The 12,033-nt window shown below is 40.2% G+C and overlaps 2 protein-coding genes across 8 annotated transcripts in view; one reads left to right on the forward strand and one right to left on the reverse strand.

Annotated features, from left to right (window-relative positions):
- LOC6620595 lies at positions 1 to 1,846 on the forward strand. 2 transcript variants are annotated; one of them, XM_002044763.2, is made up of 3 exons: positions 1 to 589; positions 657 to 743; positions 794 to 1,846. In XM_002044763.2, the coding sequence occupies exons 1-3, from the start codon at positions 530 to 532 to the stop codon at positions 1,028 to 1,030; spliced, it is 384 nt and encodes a 127-aa protein (XP_002044799.1). In that variant the 5' UTR covers positions 1 to 529; the 3' UTR covers positions 1,031 to 1,846. The 2 variants fall into 2 exon arrangements, with proteins under 2 accessions (XP_002044799.1, XP_032581443.1); XM_032725552.1 differs by having other exon boundaries at positions 32 to 589; positions 797 to 1,846.
- Positions 1,085 to 12,033, reverse strand: part of LOC6620596 (sodium/potassium/calcium exchanger 4) — a 12,046-nt gene continuing 1,097 nt past the window's right edge. The window contains exons 1-7 of one of the 6 annotated variants that reach the window (XM_032725541.1): positions 11,969 to 12,005; positions 8,251 to 8,394; positions 5,934 to 6,241; positions 4,653 to 4,884; positions 4,437 to 4,583; positions 3,541 to 3,879; positions 1,085 to 2,902 (exon numbers count right to left, since the gene is read on the reverse strand). In XM_032725541.1, coding sequence (XP_032581432.1) covers positions 2,583 to 2,902; positions 3,541 to 3,879; positions 4,437 to 4,583; positions 4,653 to 4,884; positions 5,934 to 6,241; positions 8,251 to 8,394; positions 11,969 to 11,990 — 1,512 coding nt within the window. In that variant the 5' untranslated portion in view covers positions 11,991 to 12,005 and the 3' untranslated portion in view covers positions 1,085 to 2,582. Of the gene's footprint in view, positions 2,903 to 3,540; positions 3,880 to 4,436; positions 4,584 to 4,652; positions 4,885 to 5,933; positions 6,242 to 8,250; positions 8,395 to 10,041; positions 10,128 to 11,968; positions 12,006 to 12,033 lie in introns of those variants that run through there. The other 5 variants (XM_032725540.1, XM_032725543.1, XM_032725542.1 and 2 more) reach the window with 5 other exon arrangements.

The raw sequence follows: 12,033 nt of genomic DNA on the forward strand, positions 1-12,033 counted from the left end.
ACTCTGAAAAAGTGTTTACACTTTAATACACGAAAGTCTCATAGAAATAAAGATTACTGGGTGTTTCTTCGTATAAAACGGCACCTCTTTCGCCCAAGCAAGTTTTTGTTGCTTTGCGTATCTCTTTCGCGTACTACTTAGGGAAGAAGCCGCTTCAAGCGCAGCCTGTCCGAATGAACAGGTTAAAAATCACTACGAGTTTACCCAAAGGAGGACTGTTTTAAGGGCACAGCCTACAGTTTGTTCAATTCAATTTATGCAATTAAATGCTTAAAATACACGTACATTTGCTAACACATGCATTTCGCGATAAGCTGTTTAAAAGTTGTGTCTGTTAGCTGGTCGCACCTGGTCACACAGTCGAAAAGCCGTGCGAAAATCGAGAAATTCATAAAACCCGGAGGATATGCAGTGGTAATTGCGGTGTAATCCTCCGGACCGCCATGCTGTTGTGCTGTGCGGATTGTAGCGGCATTTGTCAGTAGCAGCTGTTGCAGTTGCCTAACGCACAAAAGTGCGAATCCTCACGATGACACCCTTTGATGACTTTGTCTATCTAATCAATCATGTGCTGCTGGGCGAGGAGCCGGTAAGTGGGCTTCATGGGGCCAATACCATTCAGTACTCACCTGGCATGCCCTTTCGGCCTTCTGTAGACCATCGAGGACTTCATACTGCTGGTGGGCACCCTGGTGGCATTTATAGCCTTTATCCTTTGGTGCTGCTTTCCCATACAGCCTAAGGTATGTATGTTAACTAGGCAATACGAAGTTGAAAATTTGTACTTCTTCAGCAGGAGCGTGGCCCTCATCGTCAATTCACCTGCAAGATTATCCAGAATCCCATTAAGGCCTTTGACGCCTCCACCAGCACCGACGACGCACCCATTCCGGGAGGTGGCTCCGGAATTGGCAGCTCCATGTCCAACATGCAGTATAATGGCAGCAGTGGCAGCGGAAGCTATAGCAAGAATGGTACTGTTGCCATGCACAATTACTACGTTAAGAACGGTCACCATTGCTGCACCTAATAATGGGCATTCCGACTAGCGATTGAGCATGTCCTGAGATGGACAGCGTGTTATGGTTTACACACGCCGCCTTTAGTTATCATTTACTGAGCACAGCCATCCATATGCGGAGGCATATCAATTGAGCTTTGTGCCAATGGGTTAGGAGGCAGCTTAAAGTTGCCATTTCGCATTTGCAGCATATTTGGAATTTTTGAATTGTAATTGCTCAGACTGATTTGTTTATGGAACGTAAAAGGGTTGAGAAGAATAAGGAAGAAATGATGGGACCGGTGGCACGAGCATACGGGGCAGCCTCCGAGAACCCCTGAAAGTTTCAAAGACTGGAAGTTTCAAAGACTTCCTTGATTTCTATATATGTTTTATGCATTTGTTGAAATATGCGTGTAGTATGCGTATTGTGTTAAAAAAAAATGGGCGTACAAACCAACTAATTCTAAGTATTTTTTTGTGTAAACAATATGATTAGTCCCAGAGAAACTCCAAGACAACCCAATGCGTGAAAACAAAAACAAAGTCCTTTATTAAACTTATTTATATTTAGTGGTAATGGAGACATAAAGTTTCCCATATATTTACATATGTACTTATATATCTTTAAGATAAATAGTGTACACGCCTAGATACACACCAATTAATTAACTTGGGTATCGTTCCACGAATTTTGCATATTGGATGTGTATTAAGGTGTACTTGATCTCATTCAATGATATTATTTGTGATGTAACAACTTCAAGGTAATTTAAATTATTCCCCATTGCGAATTTGTAAATCCCCTGAATGAAACTAAAAGCCTAACGACAGACCGCCACCCAATTATCTCTGTTTTATTTAAAAACTGGCTTCAGAGTCTAATCAATTGGACCCTAGATAGTCTCGGGATCAGTTTGAAAGACAATTTAATAAGAAGGGATGATTCGGTAAGAATTGTCTTAGGGTATATTTATAAATTAATAACAATGGTATCAAGTATATTAGACAAAGTTAACAAGTAGTTGCCAAAGCGCTAAGCATATACGCGGAATATCAACAGAACGCTGTGTATGATGTTACGATTTTCTTCTCAGCGTTTTGGCGCACCTGGGCATAATGGGTGAATATCATGGGCTCTTCCTGATAAGCGTGTATTATTTTCTTAACTGCTAGTACCTCGTTTTGTGCTTTGGTAACGGTTTAAACATTTGTAGGTCTACAGGCTATATAAACATATTCAACACGAAATAAATACAAATAGCTGATGGAAGCTTCGTCTTCTAAATCTATAGACAGTCTTACGTATTAATTAAATCGTAAAGTAGGGTAAGAAATACAGGGTGTCTACTGCCTCTGATTCCTGATGGAGTATTAAAATGATAATTACAAAGTACAGTCAAGCCACTTATCATTTAAAATATTCAAACTTTTTTTAGATGGTATAGTATTTCCTAAATATAACTACACAAAAATGTAGGTCGTGTAAATAGGTTTTCTTTGTAATAGTGATAATCTCCTGGTGGCAGCACCAAATGATTTGTGCAAGGGTGATTTTTTCACAAGAAATCTTTGTCCATCACTAGCTACTGCAATCTCTGGGAAAGAATACATTCATCTCGATGAGGATCTGTAGAACAATAAAGACTCCGTACACCGTGAAGAGGGCTACACCCACTCGCTTCGTAAGCCGATATCCACTGAAGCTTAGGATTATGAATAGCGCCACAGTGGATATGATCAAGATCAGGATGTTATACTCGATGCCCTGGGTGCCAACCTGCTGGGGCTCCCCAGTTCCGTAGTGTATACAGTTCTTAATGAACCAAGGCATTCCAAGGGATAACAAGATGGCCAAGGAATTGGCGCCCAACGAATTGGAAACTCCAATGCCATTTTCCCCTATAAATTGCAACATAAACATATTACTATTAGTTAAAAATAATGGGTATAATAGTGTTTTTATGACTTTGGGACATCAGGTAGAATGAAGCGTTACCTATGCAGTAAAAATATTCCGGACCACAATTACTAGCCGAGACCATTTGCCCACGTCTATACGTCTAAAAAAATGTTTGAATTCTTTTTTTTTGTATTATACTATTTTTCTTGAAAAGTCCTTCAATATGACCAAAATTAAGCGCCTCTTTCAGTACATGTTTTTATATTTTGTTTTACTTTATATTTGTTTTGTCAGTGTATTGTTGAACACCAATAATTGTCCGAATTACTTCATTACATTACCCTTCCGACTTTAGGTAGTAGGCAATTAATGTAGCCGCCAATCCAAATTTCAAGACTCATTGCAACGAGATTCCCCTTAACTGAGTAACGGATATGTGACAATCGAGGATCTTTTAATACCTCTCTAATTATCTCTCTTAGGATGCATAGTTTTTCGGAAGATTGCTCAGCAGTAAAGGCAACATTTGCCACCATATAAAGTACTTGCAGTTTATAGTTTGTTTGTCAGCGTGTCGTATAAACCAACCTCCCTTAAAAGTCATAAAGGGGAAGAAATTAATTAAAACACCACTTACCATTTCTAAGGGAAATAAGACTGGAGACGGCTTCCGGCATGGTAGAGCCAGCAGCCAGAAAGGTCAGACCCATCACAATGGTAGGCACATGAATGGCCACACCAAAGGCAGTCAGCATCCAGACAATAAGGTAGGCGTTTCCGCCAATGCAAAGGATACACATGATAAATGATAATGGGTACAGTCGGCGGTACTTCATCGGGTGCGGGATCAGTAGGGATAGCGTGACCTTAATGGGAAAGACGAAGATCCACCAGAATTGCCTCCAACCGGATGCGTTACGAGGGTAAGCGTATATGCTCTCGGGCACTCCGTCCGCGACGTCGTCCTCGTCGTTAACTGGAATCGATAATTATTTTTAAGATTAAAACAAGAGAGAATGCTATAGTCGCGTTCCCCGACTATCAGATACCCGTTACTCAGCTAGTGTGAATGCGAACGCGAAATTTTATAATCTTTTTGGGATATCGATAGATATTGGGGAATAAAATGAGAAAAAATTTTTAAAATGTTCCAAAGTGTGGGAGTGGCAAAAAGTTTTTTGGAAAATCGATGGAAAGTTCTAGACTAATATAACTAAGAATAAATTTTCAAAATTGGTTTAAAAATGTGGCCAGACGTACGTCCAAATTTTTTGAACCTTTTTTCGAAACGGGTATAACTATCGACTATTTTATATCCGATATTAAGCTAAACAAAGTGCGAGGGCGGAATCAGTAACTAGATATTAATATTATTTGAGATGGGAGAATTCCAATTCTCTAGCTCTTATTATAACTGAGATCCCAACCTCTATACGGAGGGACAGATGGTAAAGTTAATAGGGTCGGCAACGCATTCCTCACTCTGTTAGATGATTTCAACGAATCTGTTATATGGAAATAATCTCAGCTTACGATGCTTGGGATGTGTTAGGTTAGCGGTGGAAGACATGGAAGAGGTGTTTTCGGGAAGATTGACAACAAAGAGGCCATCGCCGGACAGAGGATCCTTTTTGAGCGGAAGCTGCGCCTTGGCACTGTTCTCTGGGGGCTCCGTTAGATCTAATTTACAAAAATTAAAAAATTTATTGTAACTAACACGAGGCTATAAATATTCCTAGGCCAACATACCATATCGCGTGGAGAAGCAGCAGTTCATACGATCCTCGATAAACACCCGGATGGCGGGCATGAACTTGTTGTTGTTGAACGTGATAATGTAGTAAAGCACGAGAAATCCCATCATGATGCAGGACTCCGTGAAACTAATGCTTCCGCCCCAGGCCAAGACCAGCAGGATAATCGTGTTGAAGATATAAATGAAGCAATCGCGAGCTATGGGCCACCAGTCCAGTTGCACCGGCTGAAAATCAATTATAAATCTTGTCACGTGGGAACTGGAATTATTAAGTCATCATACATTGCTACCCTACCCTACCTACAATAAAATGTCGACAGCAATTGAAGAAAAATTGTGCTGGACAAGATACTGTGATGTACACAATGACCGAGTGGTGACGGAGCCACCCGATCGAGGCCTGCATATTGTATCTTGAGAGATAAGCTAAGAGGAGGACATTTCTTGCCGCTCTGACTTAAAATCCGATCTAGATATGTAGCTTTCAAATATGGTTCCGTGATAAAATACATAATAAACTTAAATGGCTCCAAGTGTAAAATTATGACTTTTTGTCGTGTCAACACAATACACACGACCTACACTCTAAGGGGCTGCTCTTTGGACAGGATAACACGGGTTGATGACTTTGGTGTTCTTCTGGATCCTAAACTACAATTTTCAGACCATATTTCGACTATTGTCATAATGCCAGGGGTGCGCCTGGTTTTTATAAAAAGTTTGTCAAAGGAATTTGATTATCGATACGTGACCACGACTTTATTCAGATCGCTAGTCCGTCCGATTTTGGCGTATGGATCGCCTGTTTGGAGTCCGCAATACGTTTTTCACTCGGACCGTATTTAATCGGTCCAAAAAACTTCTTAGGCCTAAATTGGAATGGAACAATGGAACAATGTTTCAAAAACGTGGGCATGGCAGTTTTGGGCGGTGTGTGGGCGTTAGAGTGGGCGTGGCGACATGGGGCAACAAACTTGCGCTGCGTCTATGTCTAGTATACCCTTTTACTCTACGAGTAACGGGTATTATTACAACCATAAAAATAAAAAACGTTCAAGGACCACAACGTACATTTCCATTACAAATAACCTACTACTTTTTATCGAATAGGGATACCCTTTTACTCCGCAAGCACGGCATGAAACCCAATCATATAAACGGTCAACATGATAAAAATTAAATAACCATAAACAGTCTCCAGACCAATGTTTAAGCGGGGCCAAATTCCCTAGTTTAGATAGACTACATTTGTTCTTCAAAAGGAGCTTCCTTACCTTATCGATGGCGAGCGCAGCTAGGCCGGCCACTCCCAATGTGTTGAACATTAACGATCCGATAATCGTGCCCAGGCCCATATCTGACTCCAGGATCAACGTGCTGATCGTGTTCGTGAAGAATTCGGGCATGGAGGTGGCGGTAGCCATGAAAGTGGCCGCTGCCACGTCCTTCGAAAGGTGCAAGTCCTCGCAGATGCACTCCACCGTCGGCAGGAAGTAGTCGTTGCAAATGATGGCCAGCAGCATAAAGAAGTAAACCGCAGCGAAGACGTGCAGCACCACCCATCCCTGGCGGAGTTGATTCACTGAAGATTGAACGGATAATATTAAAGCAATTGTGTGTAATGGATCCCAAATCAGGTTCAGATGCGCATTTGCAAAAATTGATTTTCTCTTATAAATGATGAGGTTCGACGAACTTTTACCGCTGTCCGAGCAATAATATCTCCGTTAAGAAGCGTAAAAGTCCTAAAATGAATCCGAAGTAAGCCTTTCAAATAATAAATGATACTCGTGCCCACGATTTCAAACAGTTCACCTAACCAGAATCGGATTCCTTGCGAATTCAGTATCTATGCATTTTGTGTCAATGTGATTCACAAATGTTGATATAATTATTGATATTATCGTCGATGAAACCCTTCCGCACTAAAATTGTTAAAAAAAGAAAGAATGCTATAGTCGAGATCCCCGACTATTAGATACCCGTTACTCAGCTAGTGGAAATGCGAACGCGACATTTTATCATTGTTCATTTACACATTATACATTTTTATTGTGATATCCTATATCGATAGACATTGGAAAATAAAAGGAGAAAAAATTGTTTCAAATTGTTCAAAAGTGTGAGCGTGAGTGTTTTGGTAATTTTTTAGGTAGGAGGGGCGTTCCCAAAGTCTTTTTGGTACACCAATAAAAACTGGCAAGACAAACAATAAATCGAAGAAATATGAAAATATGTTTCGGCAGTTTTGTGAGGTTTTAGGGCGTAAGAGTGGGCGTGGCAAGAGTTTTTTGGCAAATTGATAGAAATTTTCAAGACTACTTAAATAAAATTATAAAAAATATCCAATAATGGTTCAAAAATGTGGGTACGGTACTTTTGGGCGGTTTTAGGGCGCTAGAGTGGACATGGCAAAAAGATTTTTGACAAATCGGTAGAAATTTACATGACTAATAAAACTATGAAAAAATATCAAGACATTGTTCAAAAGTGTGGACGTGGCAGTTTTGAGCGGTTTGTGGGCGTTAGAGTGGGCGTGGCAACTATGTCTCTGGAAGCTGCATTCATTCATCATACGGACAGGCGGACATGGCTAGATCGATTCGACTATTGATCCTGATCAAGAATGTATATACTATATATGGCCGGAAACGATTCATTCTGCCTGCTGCATATTTTCCATCGAATCGGTAATAGTATTAGCATTCAAAATTTTATATTACTCCTTGTTATTTAGAAAATATAGTTAAAATGAAAAGCAACAAAAAGCCTTAACATTTATTGTATCAACAAAATGAACAATAATATTTTTTTATATTGATTCATATGTACATAGGTAACTTCAAACATCTTTCCGTTTAAAATTACGGGCAGAAATAGAAGCTTAATGGATCATTGCAAATCTGATTAAAACATGAACATGAAAATAAATTAAATTTATGTAGAAAATTCGTTTCTTAGGGAAACTCTAAGAGCTTTCGAAAGGCAACGCTAGAAATGGTTGATAACCCAAAATATTAAATTTTGTTCGCGCACTTTATAGATTTAACAAAATATACCATACCTGGCAACAGGCAGGGGATTAGACACGGATACTCGATCGATCTCCGTCATTTCTTAAATTTAGACTATTAAACAGCTTTGTGCTTGGTGTTGGACGGGACACCGTAAAGCAGCAAAATCTAATCGCGGTTCCATAAAAATCTAGACCCGTTCGCTGTTTATATCGCTATTCGAATGTAAGTGCTCTAGATTACAATTGCTGACGATAAAAGAGCGTTCCCCAACTGCTGTCTCGTGTCCGTTTGTCCGTATCTCCAGTAAGTACTATATATGACGACGCCCCTGCAAACAAACTATGCGGCATACCCGATTTATTGGCTATTGAATAGCCCCTTATCGCAGCTGATATCGCTGAAGCAGGAAAGACATTGAAAAAAGATACCGGACAGAGCGGTTAGCGGACAACGGACACTGTCCGCGGACAAGTTCAAGTGCAGTCCAAATTTTTTCAACAGCGCGCTCATTTTTAGCTGATTAGAGTTACTATGTGTGTACGGTTATCTATGCGTGAGACGGAACTAAACTCACCCGTAAACAGGTCGGCAAACTCGTCCATCGGAGATCCTTCATCCTCGCCAGGACACGGGGCGCGTGGCAGGATGTCCAGCAGAAGCTGCTCATCAAAATAGCGCAGCGAGACCTCCAAAAAACTGCTTGCGTTGCTAGTTGCTGCTGGAAAGACAAACCAAAAACCGGGCAATGAAACTAATATTCATCAGGGACTCGAGATGCATATCTCCGCGGGCTCACTTTTTCCAGTTTAATGGAAAATACGTTTGACGATAAGATTACGGAGAAATCAATTGAAAGCCGTGTTATTATCGCAATCAAATCGTATGTGATACAATACTAGAATAAGGCCTTTTACCAAGCTAAGGAAATTTAAAACCAATTGTTTTAAATGAAATAAGTTGATGTTTTAAGCGGGTGTTAATGATTTCCCCGTGCCTATCTTATTACTCGTTATAGCCGAACTTCTTATATTTTAAAACTCCTGGACCACAAAAATCTTAACCATCCAATTTAAAAAACAAGACTTAACGGGCCTTCGCATGAAAACCATTTGGCGCTTTATTTGTTTATTTGGTGTTTTGTATAATTTTTTTTTAAGGCAACTGTGATTTCCACTTCGGTTATTTCCCAAAACCATTCGAATGGGGACTTAATTTTAATTGAAAGAAGGATAATCATTTATTTTCGCTAACTTACAAACAATGTATTACAAATAAATATTTAGCTAGAAGGCTAGACTTAATACAGATTAATGCTAGAATCAAAACTGCATTTTTTTTTTGATATTAGTATTATTCGCCACAATATTGTATGCCTGTTAATACAGCAGAAATTTGATGTTATAGTTTGTAATAAATTTGTTTTTAGGACGTTAAATTAATTACACGGCACAAAGTTTGAATTGAATCTACCATTAACTTTTATCTCACCTGGTTAGAGCTGTTTCAATTGTTTAAAAACAACGTCTAACAAAACAACTAGTATGCTTATATTGGCTTTAAAATAAACCATTGCGTTTTCCGATTATTATGATTTCATTATAATATCTGCAGTTTACACGAAACGCCCAAGAAAAAAAAAAACGTTCCGTTCAAATTCGTGGTCGGACAGTCAAATATACATATAGCCGTGTTATTCTAGTGTCTTTGGCCGTGGGACAATTAGACAATTAGAGTAGATGCCAATACCAATGCGCCACACGCTTGATTGAATTTTAAGAATTGCATTGGGCCCTAAATGAGTGAGACCGTCATGGGCATTCGCTGATGATTTGTTTATGTTTGTTTGGCTTTGAGTGATTGTTTTATGATTCCCGGACGGGGGGCTTCATTATCTTGGGGAAGGTTCTCCGTCTGGGTCTAGACTGCACAGTCTTATCAGCTTTACACCCTCCGCCAGTAAATGAATTTCCAATGTCAGCCATTATATTCTGTTTCGTTTTTAGTTTATTTTTTATTTTTGTTTCTGTTTTTGATCCGTTTTGTTGACCAAGTCCAATAAATAGTGGGAGCAACAACTTAACCCCATTATTCACATGAACTTGATGCTCCGGCCACGCTCTTTGGGTTTTCATCACCATACCATTGTATTGGACTTTTTGTTGTATCTTTGTATATTGCGTGCGAAGAATTGAGGCACCTGATTCACAGTAACATCGACGATTGCGCGGCAGCAACATGCGCGACAAGAGCAATGAATGTTTATTTGTTTTCCACCTGCAGTCTCCAGGTCGAAAATTAAAACGTTAACACAATCGCGGCAAGAAAACAAAGGAAAATAACTCAAGCAAACATCGGGCGATCTTACATACTCCCTGCATTCAAGCCCAACTGGTCAAATTCACATCGACAACCAAGGGCACTAATGTCGCGTTCCATCGTGAAGAAAAGTCTTGGCCGACTGAATGCATCTGGAATGCACTAGTCACTAGCCATAGGCGCACTCGCAGAACGCGTTTACAGTTTCACGGCCCAAAGCCCGAACACGAACCCGAACAAATCCGAACTCAGCTGACAAACAAGTTTATTGAACTTGTTCGCATGTGCTGTCAGTTTAAAACGCACTCGAAGAAATTTGGAAAACTACTTGAAGGGCAGAAAGAAGAGAAATGTCTTAAATAGACCCTCTTAAATAGACCCTCTCTCTCTACACTTGTAGATTTACAATACGTTATAAAAACTCTTTTATAGGAATATAGTTTTTCCATACGAAATATAAACGTGTTCTTGTTAATTTTTATTTCGTTTGTTATTACGCGCAATTTTCCATTTTCCCTAGTAAAACACTGCACTTACATTCGAGTTCACCGACGGCATTGTAAAAGCAAAGGAAACCCCCCTTAAATCGTGGCCAAAGTTTCTTTGAGTGTTGCGCTAAGCTTATGAGATGTACAGGAAAATCCAAACTCAAGTCAAGTCGAAGGCCCAGTCAGAGTCGAGTTTTGTTCCTCAGTGTCAGGCCGACTTGCGGAAATCGCGGAAATTTTGCACTGGGAGCCGAAACCCGTCGTTCAGAGCTAAATCGGAAACCGTGGGGATCCCCAGAGTTGTAGGCCCGCCCACCAGTTAGCTGGTTGTGGAACAGCACACTGCCAAGGTCTTCTGTATGTTTTGTAAAAAAACATCGGCAGTCTTTTCTATGTTTTGAAACAGTAGTGAATTCGAATGCAAGTGCAATAATTGGAACTAAAGCCAATGCAAATGGATTCAATGCGAAAAGTACTGGCAGGGTAAACACGATTCATTGGTTCGGTGCCAGTTGTCTGTACAATGGTAATGGTATGGTAAAGTGATTATGCGCCATCACTGGTCAACAAAACTGAGTAATGATAAAAGTGTCGAATGAATTTGAACATCTTTTGAAGTTCTACAGCTACTGGTTACTGCTACTTACACAAAAATATTTTTGTGTGTGTGTGGGACACACAAGTAGCAAGCGAATGACCACGATATAAAAAGGGAATGGTAACGGAACGCATCAATATGAGGGATTATGATAAAGATCTCTTTTCATACCTGTCAACGTGAAATTCATGTGTGCAAGCACTTTTTTGTCCTCCGGGATCTTAAAAGTAGAAATGTTGCGGGGCTTTTGTGCCATGTTGCATGGTGTTATCCCGCCTTGACGGACGGCGGAAAATAATGCAAAACAATAACGAACAGCACCACAGAAATAAGCGAATTAACATAAACTGAGAGTAATGCTTAAGCTTGGGCTCAAGATCGGCAAACATTAAAAGGGGCTGTTGTAAACGACTACAATTGCTGGCCCCCGTGCACAAATATGGCTGGCCGAAAGTCCCCTGCTGGCATTGCCCAATTTTGACCGGTGCTTTTATTGCAACCAACGTCGAACGTCACCGGGCTAGAACCACAAATTCCTTCTCATCGTTCCAGCGAAAATCGTTATTTGGAATTACCAAACAAACATATAATGAGCATACTAATCGCGTCGCATATAGCACTGAATGTGGGCAGCTTGGGCAGTGGGATTTGGGATGTGATTTTGCGTTTCCAAAGAACCCGGGAATCACTTGGACCGGTCCTGCTATCGATTACCGATTTGAAGCCGCCTCCCAGCACACATCTTTATTATAGCTGATTACGGCGATGATGGTGCTCAAACTAAGATCAAGATCATGAATCGACACATTTGTTAGCGTAACGTATGTATGTGTTAATGGGTAATGGGTGGTGAATACGACAGGTGGTAAAAGTAGCTATTGCAAGCTTACCTATTCCGAATCTAAGCCTCATTTGCTGTTGAACTCATTAAGCTATCAAGTTAATCGCACGTTTC

The sequence above is a fragment of the Drosophila sechellia genome, chromosome X (assembly GCF_004382195.2).
Source record: "Drosophila sechellia strain sech25 chromosome X, ASM438219v1, whole genome shotgun sequence".
Taxonomy (NCBI): domain Eukaryota; kingdom Metazoa; phylum Arthropoda; class Insecta; order Diptera; family Drosophilidae; genus Drosophila; species Drosophila sechellia.

What these genes read in the sequence shown, in the direction of transcription:
- LOC6620595 (XM_002044763.2), top strand. Translation starts at nt 530, where the DNA reads ATGACACCCTTTGATGACTTTGTCTATCTAATCAATCATGTGCTGCTG. An exon ending in TGCTGCTGGGCGAGGAGCCG is followed by an intron (nt 590 to 656) that starts GTAAGTGGGCTT and finishes GGCCTTCTGTAG; the next exon opens with ACCATCGAGGACTTCATACT. An exon ending in GCTTTCCCATACAGCCTAAG is followed by an intron (nt 744 to 793) that starts GTATGTATGTTA and finishes GTACTTCTTCAG; the next exon opens with CAGGAGCGTGGCCCTCATCG.